The sequence below is a fragment of the Mytilus edulis genome, chromosome 4, assembly GCF_963676685.1.
Source record: "Mytilus edulis chromosome 4, xbMytEdul2.2, whole genome shotgun sequence".
NCBI classification, from domain to species: Eukaryota; Metazoa; Mollusca; class Bivalvia; order Mytilida; family Mytilidae; genus Mytilus; species Mytilus edulis.
Genome location: NC_092347.1, coordinates 60,045,941 through 60,072,115, shown reverse-complemented (window position 1 = coordinate 60,072,115; position 26,175 = coordinate 60,045,941). Strand labels below are relative to the sequence as shown.

The window sequence follows — 26,175 nt, the reverse complement described above, 5'->3', positions numbered from 1 at the left end:
GCAAACAGAGAAAACTATTTTTTTTTAATATTTGATATCTAACAAAATCAATTAGATAAATGAGTTTTTTGACATAATATTTTCAAGGAGTGTGGTAGAGTATCATTTAATTTAAAGCCCATTCTATGACGGGGTGTATGCAGAAAGTTACGTCTTAGTGTCACTATAAATTGTTCTTTTTCATAGACTTGAAAAGGGCGTATGACATTTGCGCCGATTTTGAAAATTTTCACTGATTCTTTCATTTGCGCCGATTTCATTTTTTCATTTGCGCCGATTTTATTTGTTCTTCTAATTGGATTTACAGGTAAGTTACAGGTAAGTAAATACGTTTACATGGGCTGAGCACAGAGTATAAAGACAAATTAAGCCTTCATTGGTAAATGGCTATCCCATTTTTTCGGGTTACCATTCCTTCCCCCAAATGAAATCAATGACTGCTTCACGTTTGACAATATGTCTGACGCTCCTTCTGATGACAAATGTCTTACATTCTTAGCATACAGACTAAGTACATATATATGCACACTGTAACGCTATCCACCTCATTTCTGAGCAGCTGCACCCCAACTTATATGTTTTTACAGATTTTATCAAGAAAACCAAGGCCGTAACGTATGTTAAAATGCGAACTCTATAGAAATGCTCGCATCAGTACGTTAGTCAGACAAAGAAAAGATGGACCCCGTTAGCGACAATTATAGGAATATATCATAGATGTGTTGCCTATACACACTCGACAAGAAAAAAAATATGATTTAAATGTATTCCGTTTTAATGGATTTGAATCCTTAATTTAGCATTAACAGAGTGCTTTTATCTTAGGTTTTTACTTCTTGATTTTAAAGTATGTTAATACATTTGTATATAGCTTTTATATTGATTTATCTTGCTCGAAACCCTATTTCAACCTCCCCGTAGTGAGCAGAGGACAACAGTTATATACATGTTATGATTGACAATTCATTACATTTATACAACTGGCTTACGGAAGAGGTTGATAAATGGTAGATGAAAGAGGGACTAAAGATTCCAGAGTGACAGTCAAACTCATAAATCGACAATAAACTGACAACGCCATGGCTAAAAATGAAACAGACAAACAATAGTACACATAACACAACATAGAAAACTAAAGAATAAACAACTATAAAATGACTGGGATAGAGAGTTGTTTCATTGGCACTCATACCGCATCTTCTTATATCTTTTCACCTGTGATTTACCTGTAAAAAAATCTGCGCAAATGAAAATAAAAATCGGCGCATGCAAATGAAAGAAAAAATCGGCGCAAATGAAAAACGCCGCTTGAAAACGCGAAGGTGATAAAAGGTGTTCTCTTGATATACTAGTAAATGAGTTCCAAAGTCTCCCTCGTTGCACATATTTTATCTGCCCAAAGGAAATAACCAATGAAGGACATCAAACTGTGATTAAATATCTTACAAGAAATGTAGGCATTTGATCGATAAAAAATGTTATTTTCCATGTATTTATATTTCCAAGGGCCGTGACTCCTATAAAATAGTTTGTAGGCACTCTTACAAAACCTGGCTGATATCAGCCTCATAAAAAAAAATTCAACAAGAAATGAGGTTGTGAGAATGCTCACAATACAATGTTCAATATCAATTAAATTTCAGAGAGACATAACTCCTGTAAAAGTAACTGATATTATATAATTATTTTTCTAAATCACCAAGACATTGCCGATATCATCTGATGATATCAATTTTCATAAAAACCTACAAGATTGCATGAATTTAGATGTGAGAATGCAAAAATGCAATTTAAAGTGTCTGCTTGTAACTTAGTGTTAAGAAACTAAAACAACATTTCCTTTTTTATCCAAAATGATTGTTTCTTTCAAAACAAACCTGACAAAACTTTCAATGAAAAATTAACATTGTATAATCAATTTTATTAAATAATTAAAAAATATTCTTGGTATAATTCAAGAACATGCTGTTCAAATAATCATCCATTTCATCATGTCCAAATCCAGCAAGTCTTTCACTATTTGCAATATCCGTAAACACATCTATAAGAACAACATTTCGAGGCAGATCGACATCTTTGTCCATAACTGAGGCAGAATGGAGGAGGAGCGCGGCGTCTCTCGCGGCTACAAATAAGAATATTTTTGTATATTTTCAAACAAGTAGGTACAATTAAAAAGCAATGTGGCGAAATGCGTCAATGACAAAGCGACCAACATCACAATGAAACTAGAAGCTATATCGGACGTCAGGTTTTTTTATGATATAATTGCTGTCCTCTTTTGACTCTCTGTTTTTAAAATTCCAAATGATTTTTTTTTACTGCTATGAAAATTTGGAGATGTGGTACGGTTGCAAATAATAGAGTAATTACCAGGTTGTTAATGAAATACCATTTAATACTATAATTCAAACGTAAAATGATATGCAATAAGAATGTAAAAAAATATACACGGCCTCTTTGTCAAATAGTTATTGTTATATTTTATAGCGAACTTTTCATTTAATCATCAAATATCATACCTTAAAAGACGATTTGCAAGCGTTTCTTCATTTGCGATGCTAGCTGAAAAGATTAAATAGATATTTTTTTAAATAATGACTTGTGACTATATTGAAATACATTTTCATACGAGTTATTGTTATAACGATTTTTATACAATTATATTACAATTGAAAAACACTTTATGGTTTATATGCTGATATAGTAAATTTTCAAGACAAAAATTGAACAGAATCGGGCATATAAAAGAATGAAAAATAAAGTAACGAAATCAAGCATGCATTTTAACGCACAAAAACTAAATTCGCCATTTTATTCATTGCAAAGACATCGTTTCAAGAAAGTCAATAACGTCTCGGTAGAAAAATGTCAAATTAAAAAAATATTCAAAAAATCAGATCTACTGACAACATTTACAATTAGAAACGAAACTCGTTAAGTCTTATTTTGAGATTGAGATAAAGAAACCAACCCTGGTTATATGAAATTAGTCAAACTCCAAACCAGCGGTAACATTTGTTTGCTAAAGTTAAAGCGAACGTATTGTAGCAAGGAGGACAATAACCAATGTTTCAGAGTTTGAATTTTTGTATATAGATATAGGAAGATGTGGTATGAGTGCCAATGATACAACTCTCAATCCAAATAACAATTTATAAAAGTAAACCATTATAGGTAAAGGTACGGCATTCAACACGGACCCTTGACGCACACAGAACAGCAAGCTATAAAGGGCCCCAAAAATTAGTAATGTAAAACCATTCAAACAGGAAAACCAACGGTCTAATCCTGATAAAAAACGAGAAAAGAGAAACACGTATGAATTATACATAAACGACAACTACTGTACATCAGATTCCTGACAGGTGTAAACATTTGCAGCGGGATTAAAAGTTTTAATGGTAATAAACCTTCTCCCGTTTCTGAAACAATAGTTTAACATCACAAGAAAAACACACTATTTCGAAAAACTAAGGATTTTCTTATCCCAGGCATAGATTACCTTAGCCGTATTTGGCACAACGTTTTGGAATTTTGGATCCTCAATGCTCTTCAACTTTGTTATTGTTTGGCTTTATAAATATTTTGATATGAGCGTCACTGATGAGTCTTATGTAGACGAAACGCGCGTCTGGCGTACTAAATTATAATCCTGGTACCTTTGATAACTATATAAAATAACTTACTTCCAACGAAGGCTAACATCAGACAGAGTAGAATACAAACAGAAATCTTCATGACTCTTGTTGACTGAAAGATATCTAGAAATGAAGAAGAAAGAAAGAATTAATAAAATGTGAGCATAACGTCTGCTGATACTGTTACCAAATGAGGAGATGTGGTATGAATGCCAATGAGACAACTATCTAACAGACCAAACTGTTTTTAGTTTGTAATTATTTATGTGGTTATTGTAAAACTAAAAATGCATTTATGATTTGAATGATCATGATTTCTTTTACATGTGATATATTCAATTTTACACGAGAAACTAGAAGTGAAAATAGAAAAAGTCTAATCTCCTGATACATTTGAAGATAACATTTATTTTTGCAATTACCAACCTCACAAGAAAAATCAACAACTTTCAGCAATTTCAATAAGGTCTTAGATTTGGCATGACGGTGATATCCTTATTAGAGTAACCTGTTTCTCATGCAGTTAACCAACTTTGTATAAATTGGGTTAAATTACTTTTTGTTTTTTATTTATACAAATACATTCTTGCAGTATTCAACTTCCGTGTAAATCGAACGAAAATGTTGAAATTATCGATTACGAAACAATTATTTTGTTCTCTCTTGAAACAAGAGAAAAGCTCGGCGAGCCTGTTTCTAAAACTCGTATTAATAGATTTTATATATTCCTACATTGTACATATATTTTTAGTTTTATGTGTATGTTTCTGGAGAACACAGACAGAGCCAATCGAAAAAATGAAGTACTCAAATAAAACTTTACATAAAAAACATGTATTAACATTTCAATTATACAATAAGCAAAATCGTCGAAGAAACGGTAAAAAAATATCGCGATTGGAAACATTAATGAAAAAGGCTTATCTTTCTTTGATTCGAGAATAATACAACAATAAGCAGATGCGGTAAGGTGTCAATTAGACAAATACCCACCAAAATCCAAATAAAGTGGATGTAAGCAATTAAAGGCAACTGCATTCAACAATGAGAAAAAACACACCGTATAGTCGGCTATAAAATAAGTTAGTATACTTACAGTTTACTATGCTAGGAAATAGAAGAAGACAAACATTTGGACAACACACTTGCTTTTATAGGAAAAAGTGGCGAAAACATGTCAATGAATTTTACTTATAAAAAATTGTTTATTTGTTTGTGGTTACACGTACTTACACGAATAAATAAAAACATAATGTTAAAAGGCTCAAATGGTAATTATGATAATTTTGACATTTAATTTGCACTAAATGCATAGCAGTTAATTTGTTAACATTAACATCTAATGAGTTGCATTGGGAAATCCCAAACCAAGATTTTCATCGTCGTCAACGTGCTTAATATTGGTCCAAAAAGGTGATATTTTTGTCAAGTACATCATCGAATTTCAGCAATTTACTATCAGGATGGTAATCTTCTAAGCCAAACGTACTCAAGACTCACCAACTACGAAGTTGAAAGGCAATAAAAAAAAACTCAAGAGAGCCTTGGTGTAGTGGTTAGTACATCGGACTACTAACACAAAGGTTCCTGGCCTTGAAGTCATAAAACTTTCGAGTTAGTTTTTTATACTCATACTCCTAAATCAACCAATCAACATGTTGGATTTCATGTTTCGAGCATGATTTTTGTGCTCCGAGCACTGAGCAAAGATTTATGACATCAACTCATGGTTCGATACCCGTTCCGGGATGAAAATTTCAGGGACTGAATTTTCGGCTCTCCCTTGACACCATATGCGAGTATGGTCTTGAGGAAACGATGATAGTCCGTCGGAAGGGGACGATAAATGGCTGACCCGTGTTAAGAGAGAGCCATATCTCTTGCACGTAAAAGACAGACTTGTAGATTTTGAAAAAGAGCAGGGTAATGCCGCTAAAAGGCAACACCCATTAAAATATAGTCCCACTAATTATATTATAGCTGGAGACCATGGCATCATTAATAACACTGAAAACAAAATGCCGTAAAGACTTCCCCGTTCCATCTAGAAGAACTTAAGGTAACTGTTGAATGCAGTTGATGACCATGCCAACAAATTGGTAAAACACTGGAAAGTATGTCTAAAGTTGCTCGGTCAAGCATCCAGAACCGCATTGGAAATCAACGACGTTAAATCGGAGTACATGTGTTTCTTACCTTTACAAGAAGTCCGAGATGTTTTATGCTTTATCCCTTTCTCCTAAAATAAATGTTTTTGTTCCAGCAGACAAAGGATGAAACAATATTGCATGTGTCCAGTGCAAAACTCATTAATTGGAATTGGCTATAAAAGAACGTAGGAATCACATCAAAACCTGATATCTAACTTATACCCCTAAATTATTCACGAAAGAGGAGATTTTATATCCACAAATCCACCCTTCCCTTTTTTTGGTATACAAAAAAAAAGGACGACAAATCTCCTGTCTTCATACTAGATATCAAAGTCATCTTCATAAAGAAAGATATACAGCTGGGTAGTAAAAATGTACGACTAAACATCTTTTATTCTTTCTACAGAACAAGGTACCCTTCAGAAATATTACGATGAGGTATATTCAACCGAAGTTGAAATCATCAAAATGATGGACAGTTATATCTACAACATAATTGTTAAGGATGATATACTGATATTTCTGCTGATAGGGGATATTCCAATGTATTCTTATTGTGTACCACTATACTAGCCGACTTTTGTATGTATTCATATGTAGCCCAATTCATACAAAACCGTTCAAGAAACATAAGAAGTGAGTACTTATATTTCATTTTTGCTCATGAACTTGAATCAATTAAGGTGGTACGGAAAGTGCTAAATATCTTGATCTTTCCCTCAATATCGATAAAGGTTGACTTAAAACAAGAATCTATGACACACTTGATGATTTCAACCTTTAACAATTGTCAACTTCCCATTTCTAAGCAGTTACATATCTGCTCCATCGTTAATCGTTTAAATATATCGTTTAAGTATATACACTCGTGCACGTTCACACTATGTGGACTACATTAACAGGTGTGTACTCCTTACACAAAAACTGCTGCGGCAAAGTAATGGGGAAAACGATCAAATCGGCAATACATAATTTAAAAGGAATGTGTTGATCGATACGATGTGCTGCGTTCGTTTGAAGTCATAAAAAACATAAAGAAAGGATTTTTCACATTGACAAATAATATTTGAACTTACATCAATCTATTCAGTTTTTGATCCACCGATTTCGAGTCTAGCAATGATATGGCAAAACGTTGGTTGATAATCGATTAGAAAATTAGTTTTACTTCACTCAAACTAGATCCCTGTTTAAATGTGAGCATTCAAGTCGTTTTAATAGCAATATTTTGCTGGAATTGGTTGTATTTTAATAAAATATCAATTGACTTCGTCAACAACGAAGTAAAAAAAAAGAGTACCGAGATGAGCATTCTCGTTTGTATGGGTGTGCTATAAATACCAAACTCGTCCGTATGAAATTGGGACGTTGAATACACTTGCAACAACTCTTTGAAGGGCAACAAATTCACCTGTTGCAATACCAACTTTAACGTTATCAGAGAGGATCAATCTCCCGCCCACCAACCGTATCAACCAAGTTTGCACTGCTTATCTATTTGATGTATTGTTTTATTAAGTTCTTATCTGGAACAGGTATTAAAATTCGCAAACAACAAGCAATCAATCATCGTATAAAAAGAATGTCATAAAAATACAACTCTATGATGCAATTACTTATCATGTTACAAATAATTTGTAGGTAATGCGGGGTTCACACATTGCCGATTATTACTCCCGTTTGAGATTAGACAACGATACGACACGAAAAATGAAAAAGTCGGATTAGTATCCTCAGTTATCTGGAATGTCCTATTATTGTCTGAACGCAGTCGTTTTAGTTCGTAACAGATTCCTACTGGTCGGGAAGGGTCCGAATAGTTCGGCAAAGCACCCCGACAGTTAGGTGCGTCCCGTAACATTCGGGGAAACTCAGCCGATTTTGTCTGGTCGTATTACAATCGTGCCTATGTCGTGACAGATTCTGCTGTATCGGATCGAATTCCTAACAATGTTTGTGTATTCGGGACGGTGTCCTGTGGAACGGGAATGATCTGGAGAAGTTTGTTTGATTGGACAACATCCGTCAGCGTCGGTTCACTGTCTTGTCACTATCTGATCTCTGTCGGATTACATTCGGTAGAATCGGGACGCAGTCGTGACAGACTCGGTCGAATTTTACCTGGCGAAAGATAAAAATCGGATTAGAAGCGGATTTAGAACGGGATTATCGGGATAAATTCGCTTGGAAACGGTAGAATATCGACGCTTCCTGAACAATATCTGATTGTTGTCGTGATTAAAATTTTAAAGTTTGAATTTGCATCCACGATTCATAGGATCTTGATCAGACTTTTGATAAATTTTAATCGGGAATGGTCCTGTCAAGGACGGCAGTAAAAATCGTGAATGTGTGACCCCAGCTTAAGGAAAAAACGTATCGATATGTAGCCCGTTTATAAACCTTCAACCGCATAACGAATTAACGATTCAATTTCAATAACAATACAACAAAAATTGATGTTATTTACTTTGAAATACTCTCGAAGTCTATAATATTCTATTCACTGGTTATGCGGCAGCTGCACCCTATTCAACTACTTTCGAAATAAAGAAAACAAATCAAACAAACCCAACAGAGAATATCAACGAAAAGAAAAGAACCCAAAAAGTACAACAGAATTAAAAAGAGCCCAAAAAAATAAAAGAGTTGAAAGAAATAAAAGCAACACATCCCAAATTAAAAAATGGAAAAAGAAAAGACACAGAAAAATCTTTCACACATAAAAGCATATTAATAACGAACGAAGTGCTGCACATTGTCCTTATGTAATTAAGCAACATATAAAATACGGCCTATGAAATAATCAACAAATAGGCAATGAAAAACATTAAAGCCGAGGGAAATCAAACACTTCTTGTAGCAAAAAAGACAAATATGCAAATGGCAATGCTCATAACAACACACAGAAAACGAACGTTAAAGCAAAATTAACCCCACACATATAACTAGAGGGGAATTTTACTAAGATATTCCGGTAGCCATGATTATGGAGATCCTTCCGTACTAATGGCACCCATTTATATAAACCTTTTGCGAACGAAAAACATCTGGTAGTCGCATTGATAAACATTGTTGAAGGCCGAACGGTGACCTATAGTTGTTAACTTCTGTGTCATTTGGTCTCTTGTAGTTGTATCATTGGCAATCATACAACATCTATGTTATATGTAGTAAATGTAACCCGAATAATCCAGTCGTTATATTACGATCACTTCAATCACTCATCCTCGAGAAAAGTAGTGGATAGAGGGCGCTGAATTATTCGAGTTAGTAGTAAATGCAATTAACGCAGAAAGGAGAACTCGAATGTAACTACGTTAAATAAACATATAGGTCATAGTTATTGTTTAGAATTATATGACAGTTAGCCCAATCCTGATGAAGTCTATAAAACTTTTACTATTAATGTCTCTTTACTTTTTTGTGTGATATCTCACTGGCAGCGACCCCATATCAAGAGAAAAAATGTGATCTAAAACACCACCCTGTTAGTCTTAGTGAAACTTTTGCTGCAATCCGTTCAATTGTTCTGATTTCGATTGATAATACCTTATGAAGAAAAATAAAGTAAAATCACAAAAATACTGAACTCCGAAGAAAATTCCCTAATCAAATGGCAAAATCAAATAGCAAAACACATCAAACGAATGGACTACTGTCATATTCCTGACTTGCATTGGTACAGGCATTTTCAAATGTAGAAATGAAGATTTTTTTTCAATTTTGTCTTTTTCCTTATCGAGAACAAAATAGTGACTATCTATCTTCATATACTTTAAATCTTATAAAATATACAGGGATTGAATCTAAATCTTTAACGAAATGTCATTTACTAAACAAAAATATCTGTTGAACTTTTCCATCTCATGGTCATGTTATTTATAATGTGGTTAACCATATTTGACATATTATTAATATGCAAGTTGCTAAACAAGTAAACAATCTGAAAATAGTACCATCTCATTTAAATGTTCAGTTCAGTTGGATTAAACATAGTTTCCTAAAAGACATAGTTGATTTTTATTATTATAGGAATCTACAGATATTGTACCGGAACAAATTTACTCAAACACTGCATCAACAAGTTATGAGGAAAGGACATACATTTTGCGGTGACCAACACGAATTGAATGAACGATAGGATATATCTATGTCTCAACTCTTTCAGTGATACGTTTTTATGGTATAAGATATTTAGATTAGGTTACTGATGATATCTTTCTTTCGATTGTGCCATTTCAATTAAGCGTGAATTTGTTAAACGATGGACAGCTAATTAAGATAGGGTATTTTTCTGTTTCAACATATACCATCAGTTTTGTTTTCATTTTATATGGATAAGCTATAACAACATCGATTTACATTTTAAAAGTGTAAGCAGTGTACCTCAATCTACTTTATATTTTCCTAGCTTCATTTCTTCAAAATATATGTTTAAAATGGAACAATTTAAATCAGTCGATAAAACTACACATTTGGGCTAGATATAACAGAACAACTGAAACTATAGTAGTATTACAAAAGTTTAATTCTTTAAAGTAACAGTTTTCTATAACTGAAAAAAGGATACACATTTATTTATATTATATTTCAACACATGTGTAAATAATTGAAAACAAATTCACAACGCTAAATACGAAAATAATTCTAGAATAATAGAATCGATATCAGTCGTTTTTCCCGTTATCTCAAAAGTTCTTAAGTTTTGTAACTGAAATATCTATTTCAGCCATTAAAATAGAAACACAATATTTTTTCAAGATGAGAACTGGTCTAATCGATATAGCGTCATGTAAAAGACCCCTCGTAAAAGTATCAGACCGCTTGTTTTACTGCAAGCAGGGTGTAAGATAAGGCCAATTTTAGTTCACTTGAATTCCTAATTTAAAAAACATAAAATTTCTATCAAATAACAATAGTCCGATATTCACAAGACTTGGTATGTCAGGTGTCAGTATTCCTCTTCTAAGATTATATACTTTTACTATAAATCGGGAAACACTGACTACATGGTCAAATTTTGAAATTTGGTCTTTGATAATTATGAATGAGTAAAGGCGTTATCCCAAAAACATTTTTCTTTATACAAGATGTCTCATACAGTGATTTATATTTATCCTTTATACACTTAAAATAGCTAGTTTAAAATGATGTAAAATAAATTCCAAATGAGTGGTACAATAGAAGATCCAACTATGGGAGGCACAAAGGGACAATGCTGAATGACATGCCCAATTGCAAAAAGTACCAAATAGAACAATTTTAAATATATATATGTCTAGCGGGACGGCTGCAGTGCAGGCGATTTGGTGTCACGATATCACAGTAGCATGGGTTCGAATCCCGGCGAGGGAAGAACCAAAAATTTGCGAAAGCAAATTTACAGATCTAACATTGTTGGGTTGATGTTTAGACGAGTTGTATATACATTATGTACACAGCCATGTATCACCATCATTGATGGCGATCCGATGGATACATCTGTTGTAGGGTTGTCATTGACTCAGACGTACTTATGAATATAATTATTTTCTGTGACTGTATCTTACATTAATTTGTAGGATCCTTTACTATAGATAATTTAGCTGATCTGTAACAATAACATCTTCATGCCTTATATATCATGTACTGTAGTACGCCGCTAGATTAAAACTGACGTGGAAAGGTAACACATGGCCAGCGAAAGCTCTTTTTTTGAGAGCCCAGGTGGTCGTGTGGTCTAGCGGGACGGCTGCAGTGCAGGCGATTTGGTGTCACGATATCACAGTAGCATGGGTTCGAATCCCGGCGAGGGAAGAACCAAAAATTTGCGAAAGCAAATTTACAGATCTAACATTGTTGGGTTGATGTTTAGACGAGTTATATATATATATATATATATATATATTTTTTGATAAATAAAAAGTCCTTGGTACAGAAAATATAATTTAAAAGTAAAAAACACAAAAAATCACATCATAAATCGAACATTGTTTCTGTTTATCTTTTTTGTCTTCCCTTGATACTGTTTTTCTTAGTTCAGCGATTGGAATTTTCAATGCATTTTTAATTCCATTTTCAATTAATCTGACTGGGTAGTTTTGTCTTTTTAGATAATTTTTCAATTCCTGTAGTCTCTTATCACGTAACTCCAAATTTATTACTATTGTGCATATACGTCGGGCTAAATTAAAAGGAATATTTCGTTTGGTATGTGACGGGTGACATGACCTAAAATCCAAATACTGATGGGTATCAGTGGGTTTACAGTATAAGTCCGTTATTATTTGTTCTTCTTCCTTGATAATATTGATGTCTAGGAATGGGAGTTTTGAAGAGCTGGAATCGTAAGTGAATTGTATTGATTCATTTAAGGCATTCAGCATTGAATGAAATTTATTTAGTTCAACTTCACTTTTTGTCCAGAAAATAAAACAATCATCAAGATATCGCTTCCAATTTTCTTCAATGTAAACTCTGAAGTTTTCATCGAATTCGGAAGGTATCTTTTCGTATAGTTGTTTTTCTATGTAACCCATAACCAGAGTGGCATATGTTGGTGCCACCTTTGTACCCATCGCGGTTCCCTTGATTTGAAGGTAATAAGTGTCGTTAAACTGGAAATAGTTGTTCTCAAGGATAAGTTTTAATCCTTTGATGATGAAGTCATTAGAAAAACGTTCCGGAATTTCATCTAGATACTTTTCCAACCAGTATTGTACAGCTTTTAATCCTAATTCGTGCGGGATGTTCGTGTAAAGGCTTATTACGTCAAAACTCACTAGTATTGTATCAAGAGGTACCCGGTCTGGAATATAGTTTAGAAAATCCATGTCATCTCTGACAAAACTCGGCACTTTTATACAAAGTGGTTTAAGTAGGATATCAAGGAGGTTGCTTAGCCTTTGGGTACTACATGAAGGTCCTGCAATAATCGGTCTTATTTTAAGATCAGTAGGCCTGTTGATTTTAATATACATAGAATCACAGTTTTCTACATGGTCTTGAATTTCCTTGGATTTGTGGATTTTCGGAAGGCCGTAAAAATTGCTAGTTTTAACCTCAAAATTTTTAAGATAATCTTTTTCCTTATCGGTAAGGTTGTCAGAATATTCCTTTATTAGTTTTCTTATTTTCGACATTGTGCTTTTGTCTCTATTTCCATTTAGTTTTTGGTAGAATAGCCCGTCTTCAAGTTGATTAAGAACCATGTCTTTGTAGTGATCTTTGTCCATAATCACTATACCCCCGCCTTTATCCGCCTCTTTTATTATAATTGATTCATCATTTTGAAGTTTCTTTATAGTCTTTTGTTGAGACTTCGGCAGATTTGATTTTACGTGTGAATCGACAATATTTGTGTTGGCGGTTTGTTTTAAACAATTAATATATTCTTCTAAATGTTTGTCCCTATTCGGTTGAGGATTAGTACCCTTTTTGTTCCGTACCAGGGATCCATCTTCATAATTAGTGTTTCCAAAGAATTCACGAAGTCTGAGTTTTCTGCAGAATTCGTCGGTATCTGTTATAAGATCAACATTGTCAGATATTGGTGTTGGGGTAAATTTTAAACCATGTTCCAAAAGTTTTATTTCCTGGTCAGATAAATCTCTACTAGACAGATTAATTACCTTCGGTTTTGTCTTTGAGAAGTTTGAAAGTTTACCTTTTTCTTTCGTTTTTTCCACATCTGACCTTCCCCTAAAAAATGATTGTTATTTCCGGGATTAGGTGTTCTATCTCTAGAACGCTGATAAGTATTAGCATTCCTTTGTCCTTCATTGGAAATGTTTCTATTTTGCCTTTGTCTACGTGGTCTTTGCGGCAAAGCGTCAGGATGGTTATAAGTTGCCTCGATTTCACAATAGTATGAGTACAAATCCCGGTGATGGAAGAAAAAAATATTAGCCTCTGCAAATTTGTTGATTTAACATTGTTGTGCTGATGTTAGAGTAAATATGTATTTTCAGTCGTGTATGACTTCCAAAGGTGGTCATTTAAAAAGATTTATCGTAGAGTTGTCACTTGTTTAGACGTGGTATAGCCGTCGTCATCTGTGAAACAGATTACCAACTTTTAAAGATGGCGTTCGTGTTGTTTTTGAAGAGAAGATTTCAACTTCATGCACAACTTGTAACTCTTGGTTTCAAAACGTTTCTTTTTTCCTTTAAGCAATAAACTTCTATCCAGGAATCATGATAGAAAAAAAGCTCTGTAATATTGTATCACCTCGGAGCTATAATAGTGATAAATATAGTGGACATTCCTTTACACCTCATATCCATACAAAACTAGCTAAGAGCTTATAGTATTTATTAACGTCTGTTTTACATGTAAAGCAAATCTAAGCAAATACTGTTACTTAATGTTATATGTTTTCCTGTTATGCTTTTCTATGTATTGGTCTCTGATGTTTATCATTTTTCACGTTGCCATGTAGCATATATATAATGCTTCATGCAGTAATGTATGTATTCACTCATTTATTTATATCCGTTTTTAGTATGTGTTTACCCTTTTTACGAGTTTTATATGTCAACTATTTAGGTAAGCTCTATAATCGAAGTTCACCTTCTGTCGGTAGCAATATACATTAGTATTAATATACTGTAACGTGTACACTAGGTAGGCGTGTCTATTTCCCTTTTCAAGAATTATTTCGTTACCAGTTTGATACCGGGTCCAAAATGTTCTATTTTACAAATAAACTTTATTCATAAATTGACATCAATGAGTTAAAATATATACAACAGTTCTTTGCGTTCTCTAATGAACTATCTGTAATCTATAAATATGAAGTACTAATTTGTCTTGGGTCAGAAGACAACGTGTCCTCTTGGTACAATTATGCCAAAATACCTGTACCAAGTCAGGAATAGGCCAGTTGCTATCCATTTGTTTGATGTGTTTGAGCTTTTGATTTTGCCATTCGATTAGGGACTTTCCGTTTTGTATTTTCCTTTGAGTTCGATATTTTTGTGGTTTTACTTTTTAAATACATGTAAATAAGAAACAACGATCTCAAACATACGTTCTGTAATAATCACGTGCCTTACGTATCTTGGCCATCGTCTTCTTAAATTTCAGACGAACGACAAAATGAAAGGAATCGTTCCTCCTTATATACAGCAATGGTAACCGTACCATTTTTGAAAGAGGAGTGTTCTACCAAAGTGTCTCATTACTTGTATTGACAATTTTCTTTGGAACACCCCTTCACATCTGACCTGACCCAAAGATAACCTACCAAATATCGTATTCTTTTCAATGTTTATTAAAGTATATAACAAAACATAAAATAAGACTTCTTCCGAACTGTAACTGGATAAACGATCTTACCTAATATACCAAACCATTACAAAATATACTTCACCTGCATATGGGATATATATTTCCCAACTTATTCGGTATTCAAGAGCATGCAGCTCCTACTCAGACTTTGTAAAACGTCATCAGTGTATGAGTTGAAAGTTGATGAATCGGGGATATGTTTAAGAACGTCTCGTCCTGAAAACAGTTCATCGGGTGCCAAAACCTTGTTGATACATATTACGTACCAACTTCATAAAAATAATACACGATGGTCTTGAAATATTCTGGTTGCTGGCGTTGTTTGTCATCTTAATAACATGTTATAATATTATTTTATTTGTCTTTATAAATATAACTTTTACTGTTTAGTCTTTGTTTGGTAATATCCATTTTACGTGGCTCTCTACTTATACATTCCGTCATTGTGCTATGGTTAATTTTTGCATTCTTGTCTTTCATTTTTTTCTAATGTGCTTTGTCTATATGCCTTTTTGTTTTTCTGTGTAACATATGACTTAGCTCTGCACTTAGCTCCCGTCATTGTGTCATTGTTCTATGGTAATTTTTTGTATTATTGTCTTTCATGTTTGCTAATGTGCTTTGTTTATATGCATTTTTTGTGTTTCTTTGTTAACAAATTGGTTGTTTTTGTAGTGATTAAAGTTATAACATAATGTTGACTGCTGTACCACTATTTTTGACATTTTTACCTATTATGTCTGTTTGTTTTGTTCACACATCGTTTTCAATATATTGTAATTTAATGGGATGTCATACAAGTGAGAAGTTTAGCTAGCTATAAACCGAGATTTAATCAACCATTTTCTACACACATGAAATGCCTGTTCCAAGTCAGGAATATAACAATTTTTATCCATTCGTTTGATGTGTTATAGCTTTTGATTTTACCATTTAATTACGAACTTTCCGTTTTATATTCCTTAGAGCTCGGTATTTTTGTTATTTTACTTTTTAAAGAAAGGCCATTCTTGCATTAAATCGGACGAAAGTGTAATTTAAAAATTCAGCCACTTACTTTTATTACAATTAAATCATCTTCAAGCACATATTTTACCACTTTCATTCGAAAACAAGGAAGGCACTCCTTTCGAACAAACTCCTGAACAACACAGTCATATAGTCGCTAGAACATCTGGAACCAATTCCTCCTACACAGGGAGCTACTGAAGATGGATGGCTATAAAGACGAAAAGAAATTAATGAGATACATAACCATTGATATAGTTAACAGCCACATAACGTTATAATGGCACTACAAGATATACCAGTGATGTATCTTGTATTTTGTATCTTTAAATCAAGACATGTGGTTGAATGTTATAACGTTGGATATAATATCAACACCCAGTGCTACGTTTTAGATTTCATTTTTTTTTTAATCTAAATGAAACGAAATAAATGTCGGTCAATCGAAAAAAATAAATTCACCACGTACATTTACATCGAAAATGTTATCTGCCATTTCAAACTTTTTGAGACATGACATTAACATGATTAATAGTATATGGCGTACATAATTTTTCTTCTCCCCATACCATTGAATCAACCCATCAACTGACGATTAGCAGTTAATTTTCTATTTTATCAGAAAATGCTTATAAAAACCTTTTCAATGAAACATTTCTAAAATGTGTTTCAAAGTTCAAAACTCTAAGTTAATTTCGTCAACGGTATCTTCTGATCCGGACTGAATTAGTTCCCTAATTTGTAGAAATCACGAAAAGTAAACAATCTTTAAAATTTTTGAATTCATATAATAATAACTGATGGTTTTTGTTTTGAAAAAAAACTTCAAGTACGTGCATATGTTCAAAAAATAAAACGTTTACAAAAGAAAATTAAATTGGCCTTAAAGTAAAACCAAAAACCGATCAGTTGCGCGATTCAAAGGCCTTGGACTCATTTTTCTTCGTTATCTCAAATACATTTATCAAAATATAAACAAGTGTTTGTATTTTCATGTGCATACAATAATTAATTATCTTTTTACTTTATACTATCATGTTACAAGAGAAAAGAATGAAATGAACTGATATATGTTATTAGTCATTATGCTGTGCCGTGGTCATACAATATTAAAATGAAGTTATCTGGTCTATTTTACTCTTTATCGGTGTGTAAATAAATAGAAAAATGACTGATTGTGAAGCAGACGACAATAAACATTCTTGAGTAATAGCATGTAAACTGACCATACAGTACATCAATACTTTCAATAAAAGGGGAACACTTTTTTAAAAGAGTAATACCAGTTCTTTCAAAAGTGAATTTTATTTTTATCATAAAATACATACCCTAGACGTTGTGCATTGGCTGTCTTAGCTGAAAAAAGTGTACACCATATAATCATATTACGAAATAGTAGGGAAATAACGCGACCTATTGTACTAAAGTCCGACATAAACACTTTTATATTTGAACTAGATAGTTCATTGACTAGTGATTTAGGAGTGAATTTTAATGAAAACATTAATAGTTCATAATAGTGAAATAAAGGCAACAGTAGTATACTGCTGTTCGAAATTCATAAATCGATTGAGAGAAAAAAACAAATCCGGGTTACAAACTGAAACTGAGGGAAACACATCAAATATAAGAGGAGAACCACGACACAACAGAAACACAACACTAAAATGTAACACACACATAAACGAACTATAATATAACAATGGCCATTTTCCTGACTTGGTACAGGAAATTTTTAGACAAAATGGTGGGTTGAACCTTGTTTTAGTGGCTATACAAACCTCCCGCTTTTATGGCAATGTTAAATATAACATTTAAATGACATCATTACATGACAGGACTACAACAATTTATAAATAGAATACAACAATAACTATAAATGCGCACAATCTCAATGTCATACATTTCCAATGGAATTAAGTCACAAAATTTTCGTTAAAAAATAGGTAAAACAAAATCATACACGGTTAAATATTTCAGTGTGATATTGAGATCAATCAATTGGATAAGGCTAGAAAAAAATAACATAGATGTTATTTTTAAACTCATTGTAAAATTCCTTTCCCGATAATAACATTAACGGTACCAATTTTCCTGCACCAGATGCGCAGCTCGTGGCCAAAATATTTGAAATTCAAAGTTTATATAAAAGATGAAGAGCTATAATCCCAAAGGTCCAAACAGTATAGCCGAATCCGTGAAAGGAATCAGAGCTTTGCACGAGGGAGATACATTCCTTAATTTATAATAATTTATAACATTTTGTAACAGCAAATTTTAATAACACAAAAAATCCGTATTGTTTTGTAAAATACTTGCCTCCTATGAATGCAGCAATACACCAAAAAATATTCAAACGTAAATCTTCATAAAGCTTGTTGACTGAAAACTGCTCTAAAAGTGAAAACAAAAACAGAAAGTAAAAAATTACAAACAGAGTATTTCGTCTTTTAATGTTCAAAAGTGAGTATATTGTTTACTAAGTTGCACTAAAATTGAATTTATTATTGTAATGAATTTCCGAGATAAAATTTTATAATTCCTAGATTTGAGATGAAATTTCTAAGTTTAAAGTTAAAATTTCCAAGTAGATGTTGATAATTCCAAGAATAAAACTGATAATTCATGATTTCAGTTGGAAATATCAAGATTGAAATTTCAAAATTAAAGTCAACATTTTGACAAAACAATGAATGATTAAAATTTCTTTCAAACATTTCAACAAAACTTCTAATCGGCAAAAACAAATATGAACATTTTACACACTACACAAAATTTTAGAAGGAATGATGAAAACAATAACTAAGATTAGAAAAAATATGGCAAACCCCTATTGATTCTTCGATAATGGTAAACATCAACCAACCAATTAAAAGAAATACAAGTAACAAGAGTAACGAAATAATAGGATATAAATAAACTTACAATTTACTAAGCTAGGTAACACACAGGGAACAGTCAAATACTTTTCGATAGACACGCTTTTATAGTATGAAATAACGTAGAAACAAGTTAATTTAAATCGTGAAGTGCTCGTGTATACACGGAACTCAAGTTATAATAATTTATAGAATTTACAAATGAGAAATATTTTCATTTGACATTTAGCTTATACCAAATTCATCTCGCATAATTTTTCTAAACATTGATAAATGATTTAAAATTGGATATCTTGGGCAACAATTACCAATATTTGTTACAGTTACTAATTGTTCGACCCTCAAAACTAACAAGTGCTTTTTTTCGATTTTTTTTGTTAAAATATATAACAGAACAAAGCACAACATAATTAAAAATGCCTCTCTCGAATTTAATTTGCTATTCCAATCTCTAATATTGAAGATCCTAACAAAGATAATACTGTTAAATAGTTGTGTGAATAAACATCCATCTAAAAATTACTAAAGAATCAGTTACTTTTCCCATGAAAAATATTTAGATAGCCTCTCAATCAAAACGGAAGTAGTTTCCCTCCCATACATCTGTTATATGCGTCTCATAAAACTAAGGAAGGAATATTTGTAAACTTATAGGGTTTCAAAAAAAATTGCAACAGCTACACGTGCAACATGGGCTTTCCCATCATGTACAGAAGTCAGCTTTGCGACATATAATTCTGAAAACATAAGAATAATCAACGTCAAGCTGTATACAGGTATCTGCACAACATTAATCCTATAATTAATTTGTGTTTTTGAGTTTAACAGAAATCCTCAAACGCATATACTGGTAAATCAATAAGTTGGTCAGTTTTGTAAGTATTATGGTTTACAATGTGGTATATACATAATGGTATCGTGTGGTTCGGTATTGATAACAGTATCGTATTCAATATGGTAATTAGAATGGTCTACAGTATGGAGCACAATGATATTCAGAACTGTGAGAACACTGTGATTGTTTCATACTAACAAGCTTCGACTTATTCATCTAAACTGCTTTAAAACTCGATCAGTTTTAGATGTAAATCTAGATCTTTTATCTTGCAATAGTACTAGTATCATGAGTATCAAAACATTTGACATGATTCGCTTACTCTTCCTGAGTTTTTGGTGGGGTTCATGTTGCTTAGTCTTTAGTTTTCTATATTGTGTCTTGTATACTATTATTTGTCTGTTTGTTATTTTCTTGTTTAGCCATGCTGTTGTCGGTTTATTTTCGATCTATGAATTTGACTGCCCCTCTGGTATCTTACGCTCTTTTTTTCCATCTTTACAAAATTTGGACCAAAAGAACCAAGTTTTAATAAACCAAAAAATGTGTAACGAAATATTAACAGCAACAAATAACGTCCTATGATCATAATTGTCCCAAGGTCATGTTGTTTATCACGAGGGTAAAATTAAAATTAAAATTATCATGAGGGTAACCACATTTGAAATGTGATTAATTTGCAACAGATGAAACAATTACCTTACTGTTGTGTTATTTACTATTCACGTAGCTTTGTTTTTATTTGTTTTTATTTCGATATTTTAAAGTTGTTATTTGTTCTGATCAGCTGCAGTTTTGAGTGATTTTTCTGATTAGCAAACAAGCAGTGTGACAGCATTCAATTCTTAAATATAGATAAAGCGTTCAGATGCTTAAATATCAAAGAAACAGAATATTTAAAAAGTAAAGTAATACTTTTTAAAGATTAACAATGAGCAGAATGATTGCCGGAAAACGATAAAACAATCTATGTCAAATAACCGCTACGTATTGCATCAAAACTCTCGGCACTCTGCATCTAGGGAAAGTTACCGTTAAAAATGCCACACAAAACCCGCTGCATTGGCTTATATGTGTGAACGTTATTCGATAACGTCAGGAACGATAACTCATGGCGTAACGTCATTCGGTATCGTGTTACCTTAAGCATTGAAAGAGTTTAATTTATAAAAACATAACAAATACAAATACTGTATGTAAAATCAGACTTTCATAGTGTGTCTTTCTATGTTGTGATGTTATACTATTGTTTCAGAAAAGGGAGAAGGTTTGGTACCATTAAAACGTTTAATCCCGCTGCAAATTTTTGCACCTGTCCTAAGTAAGGAATCTGATGTACAGTCTGTTTATGTAGTTCATACGTGTTTCTCGTTTCTCTTTTTTATATAGATTAGACCGTTGGTTTTCCCGTTTGAATGGTTTTACACTAGTAATTTTTGGTGCCCTTTACAGCTTGATGTTCTGTATGAGCCAAGGCTCCGTGTTGAAGGCCGTACCTTGACCTATAATGTTTTGCTTTTACAAATTGTTACTTGGATGGAGAGTTGTCCTATATCTATTTCAGTTTTTCGGTATATTTCTATTTCAGTCGTTGTGCTTTTTTTTAGTCTCGTCTTTTTTTCGGAAGAAACTTTAAACTGCACACATTTGTTTCCTATTTAATTGATTATTTTATTTCCTCTTAGTTCTTATTGCAGCGATAAACTTCATTTTTACAGATATGAAAACACAAACACCCTGCAAAAAAAACATTAAATTTGAGTCAATTTTTTAACTAAAGCAAACTGGTTGCTTGATTGACAAAGTCACTCTTCGTGTTTTGTATGCCTCATCCAGCACTCCTGGCTTTATCATTGCGACAAATTTTGTTGATGGAGGTACTCAGAGTATTAGGGGGACAAAACTATAGAACTTCGGCAAGAAAACTGGCAATTCTTGTCTATAAGGAGTCAAATGTAACTTGTCACGAGCGGGGTTAGCACGCACAACATCACAGTTAATAGGTATTTAGAAATACGACCATGGTTTATTCAGTTATTTCGTGCAAAAAATGCATATTTGTTTAGAATGATCCGTTAGAAAAATAAAAACAACTATTTTATAGTACAAATAACCCTATTAAATACATAACTTATAACCATGGTCACTTTTTGTATTCTTGTCTTTAATTTTAGCATATGTACTTTGTCTTAGGAGTGTATATATGTCATTTTTTTCGTTATTGGCATACTTGCTTGTACTTATTATGATTAAGAATATAACATCATGTTCATTGTTGTACAATTTTTTTATTATGTCTGTTTGTTTTTTCTCACACATTGTTGTGAATATAATGGACTCTGTGCGACTGTCATACAAGTGAGAGGTTTACCTAGTTATCAAACCATTTTAATTAATATTTATCTACACAAGACAATGTCAGTAACAAGTCAGGAATATAGGAGTTGTTATCCATTCATTTGATGCGTTTGGGCTTTTGATTATTCAATCTATCCTAATATGGGATAGATTGCCTTAACTCTGTGAAGCTGCCGTTTCAGTTATTCGAGTTACCTTTCTTTATACAGTTTCTTTATAATGTAGGTTTGCAATTTTCTGAAAATCAAACTACGCTTCTCAAAAAGGGTAATGTGGCCTAGCGGACCAATATCTTCTGTGACGTCAATATATCGCCTGCTTGGCGTTCAGAGATTGAAGAAGAAAAGGCAGACATTTTTCGTCAGAGTAAATTCTGGGTTTTGTATTAATATATTTCTATGTAATGTAAGAAAAACCCACCCTCCCACCTCTTGATTTCAAAACGTGTATTTTGGCGATATACTGCTGCTGTTTTGATTTATTTTTCAGGTTTCATGGACATATTTTATTTCCTTTCACCCAATGTTGTATGATGATTCGTCATGGCTCACCAAGTGTAGAAATTCCAAGATGACTCAAGAAGAGATTTTATTCGCTATATTCCGTTCAAATTTTGATCGTGATTCTATAATTGAACTTTGTACACCTTAACTAATGGACAAATGTTGAAATATTTTGACACAGAAGCGTTGGATTGATGAACTTTTCATTCTATTAATTTTCAACTAATTTCTTGAAGGACTATCTGAAGATAAATGGCGGGAAAGTGACACAACGCCAACAATCTTGCACCATGTTCACATAATGGACTCTAATATCCGTTACTGAGCTTCTGTTCCCAGGGCCAGTATTTTTAAAGTCAATGTCAGTATTGGACAGTAATGATAAAGTGCTCTTTTTGTACAGATGGTTCTAATTGATCATTTTTGATCCATGCTAATGTTATAATTGATCAATCGTGATCCATGCTAAAGTTTTTAATTGATCAATCGTGATCCATTCTAATATTATAACTGATCAACAGTGATCCACGCTAATGTGTTAATTTTGATCATTTGTGACTCATGATCATGCTAATGTTTCATCTTTATTGATGCTAAATTAATGTTTGATTAATTTGTGAGCCGTGGCCTTTATTTTGCCAATTAAAATAATAATTCATTTATATCTCTTTGGTATTTATTCGAGCATGAATCTTAAGTTAATTCATTTGATGAGGGACTTTCCATTTGAAATATATCATACTTAGTGGTCCAATTGATATATAGTTATGTAGAACTTCCATGCAGTTATTATAGTGTTATAGACCGACTGTTAAATAGGGGCGACCGATACCAGAGAATACAACGAATGTAGTATATGTAGACGAAACGCGCGTCTGGCGTACTAAATTATAATCCTGGTACTTTTGATAACTATACAACGCCAGGGCTAAAAAAGAAAAATACAAACAGACAAACAAACAAACGTACACAAAACACAACATAACGAACTAAAGACTAAGCCACATGAACCACGACAAAGATTTGAGGGGTGATCTCTTGTGCTCCAAAAAGTTAAGCACCTGCTCCACATGCAGCACTCGTCGTGTTGATCATGTAAGTACAAAACCGGAAACAAGCCTAATTCGGTAGGTCACATTCTTAAAAAAGTACGGGATTGAATTTCGACATAAAGAACATATACACTGTGTTGTCCCAATTTAATTCATTGGAAAATGAAATATAAAGTTTCTTAGGCCACTTTTTGTTTCCTTGAAAGTAAAATAAAAAAGTATAATATATCTACCAAAAAGCTTCCAACAGACACCCTGATATACAGTACATGTCAGATTTCAGTTTTTTTTTTTTTTTAGAATTTTGTGCTTTAATTCATAAACAAAAACATTCCAAAATAGCCTCAGTTCTTGATTTTTTTTTTATAAGTCCAGGCTGTTTCTTGCCATGAGAAATCTTATTTGGAGATGTTAATGTAAAAATTATATTTTTGGAGTAGGAACTTGGCCTATTACTATTCAATTGTGACTAAAGTATGTGAAAAAATTACCTATAAAAGCCAAAACTTTTATTTCAAGATATTACAATGTATGACGTCATAGAAACATGACAACTAACAAACCTGTACTGAACGTCTAGATTATATAATCTATCCATTTACAATCAAAAGTAAATTCAGTGCCATTATTTTTCCTAAGTAACTAAACTTAAATTTGTAAAACAGAATCTTGTATTTGACCGAGTCAGTATGAAATCACGAGCTACCATGCTGGAAGGGGGTCTTAAAGTACACAATAAGTGGATTCTATTGAATTATTTCGTATATATTGAATATGTATGTTTGTCGTTCGTTTTTTAGCATTTCAGTGTTCCGTTACTTTCAACTTATAGTTGATGTGTTTCCATCGGTTTTGGTTTGTGACCCGGATTTGTTTTCGCTTAATCGATGTATTGCTACTGAACAGCGATATGCTACTGTTGACTTCTATAGAGAAGACCGAAATCGATAAGGTTATTAAAAAACTAAGTGAATAAAATTCATCCCCATGTAGAAAATAAAAGAAGAAGAAGCACTTGTCGAATTTAAAAATGGAGGTTAATAACTTCTGTGAAGTTATACGTTAGGAAATTAATAAGATAAAAAAAAGTATTAATAACATTTTGCAAATACAAATTGTATCTCAAATTGAAAAAACAATAGGCGGTACAAATAAACTCATCATAGATACCAGGATTGAAATTTTATATTTGCGACAGACGCGCGTTTCGTCTACAAAAGTCTAATCAGTGACGCTAACAAAAAAAGTTAAAAAGGCTAAATAAAGTACGAAGTTGAAGAGTTTTGAGGACAAATATTCCTGACGTTTTGCCAAATACAGCTAAGGTAACCTATTTCTGAGGTAGAATATATATCTATGTAGTTTTGCCTCTGTGGTGAAGGAGTTTTTATGAAGTTAATGAAAACATCTAAAGAAATGATGTGACACATACTTCAATTAACATCTTGTTTAATTGAAATTTTGATGGCAATTTTTATTTAATCCACTACATAATAATCCAGATGATGACTGTTCACTCCGTTTCCTCCAAAGCTGCTAAACCATCCATTAATAGCACTTTCCGTACGCACAATTTTTAGAACAACAAGCCAAGTCAGATCCGCAACTCACTCCTACTGCACTACAGTAACCGGCTCGTCTCATACGGCTATAAAATAGAGATAATACTTTTAAAGGAAAAAATCACATTGAATGTTTATTGTGTCAAAGGGATCTGTCGATTACTGATAAGAAAATAATACAGATTTTGTTTTTGAAACATCACCAAAAAATCTAAAAGAAATTTTGATATTTAAGGGTGTTTATCATGTACATACAGTTTATATCTAACCATTTCACATATTTCCATCCCAACTAAATAGATGTTTACGTGTTGCAAGAAAGTCGAATTTGAATTAACATTGCTCGTATTAGACATTTCAGTAATTATCCCGCTTAGACAAAAACTTTATCAATACTTGTAAAGTTGTTTTACATTCTATATGTGCATTTTCATAATCAATTTGGTTGTTAACATATAAATTGTTTTGCCTGCATTTATGTGATGAGCTAGACGTCAATATTATTCTATATTAGATAAGACATCAGACTAATGTGTTGCCAAATTCAATTCTGCAGAGTACTGTTAAAACATTTACATGTAGTTTCATAAAAAAAAAGTATATTTTTTTATATTCTGTTGGGTATAATATTGGAACAAGGTCATGCAATACAATAAAAAAATCTAATCTATTCTGATAGAGCGCCAATATATAGACAATACATGTTTATTGTCTTTGAATATCAGCTGTATTTGTACGAGGCTAAGAAACAGGTGCAATGTGAGCTTTAACGAGCTATTTCTTTTGTTTCGAGCCGAGTTCAAATACAGCTGATATTTAAAGACACTAAACAGTTATTGTATTTATCCTGCAATTAATTATGTATATTGTTTGTGCTTTGAAAGACACAAAAACTCACCTGTTTGCATTTA

At 32.6% G+C, this 26,175-nt stretch overlaps 1 protein-coding gene and 2 long non-coding RNA genes across 3 annotated transcripts; all 3 read right to left on the bottom strand.

The window, feature by feature from the left end:
• Positions 1 to 1,931: 1,931 nt before the first annotated feature.
• Positions 1,932 to 14,845, bottom strand: LOC139521462 (uncharacterized). Its single transcript, XM_071314937.1, has 4 exons — positions 14,808 to 14,845; positions 11,766 to 13,477; positions 3,690 to 3,764; positions 1,932 to 2,125 (listed from the first exon to the last, which is right to left on the bottom strand). Exons 1-4 carry the CDS (start codon positions 14,843 to 14,845, stop codon positions 1,932 to 1,934), a joined length of 2,019 nt encoding a protein of 672 aa, XP_071171038.1.
• Positions 14,846 to 16,100: 1,255 nt separating this feature from the next.
• Positions 16,101 to 19,070, bottom strand: LOC139518491 (uncharacterized). Its single transcript, XR_011663378.1, has 3 exons — positions 19,001 to 19,070; positions 17,404 to 17,431; positions 16,101 to 16,286 (listed from the first exon to the last, which is right to left on the bottom strand). It is a non-coding gene; the product is annotated as an uncharacterized lncRNA (long non-coding RNA).
• Positions 19,071 to 24,791: 5,721 nt separating this feature from the next.
• On the bottom strand, positions 24,792 to 25,255 carry LOC139520116 (uncharacterized). The gene is made up of 2 exons (XR_011663819.1): positions 25,145 to 25,255; positions 24,792 to 25,070 (listed from the first exon to the last, which is right to left on the bottom strand). It is a non-coding gene; the product is annotated as an uncharacterized lncRNA (long non-coding RNA).
• Between the last annotated feature and the right edge of the window lie 920 nt (positions 25,256 to 26,175).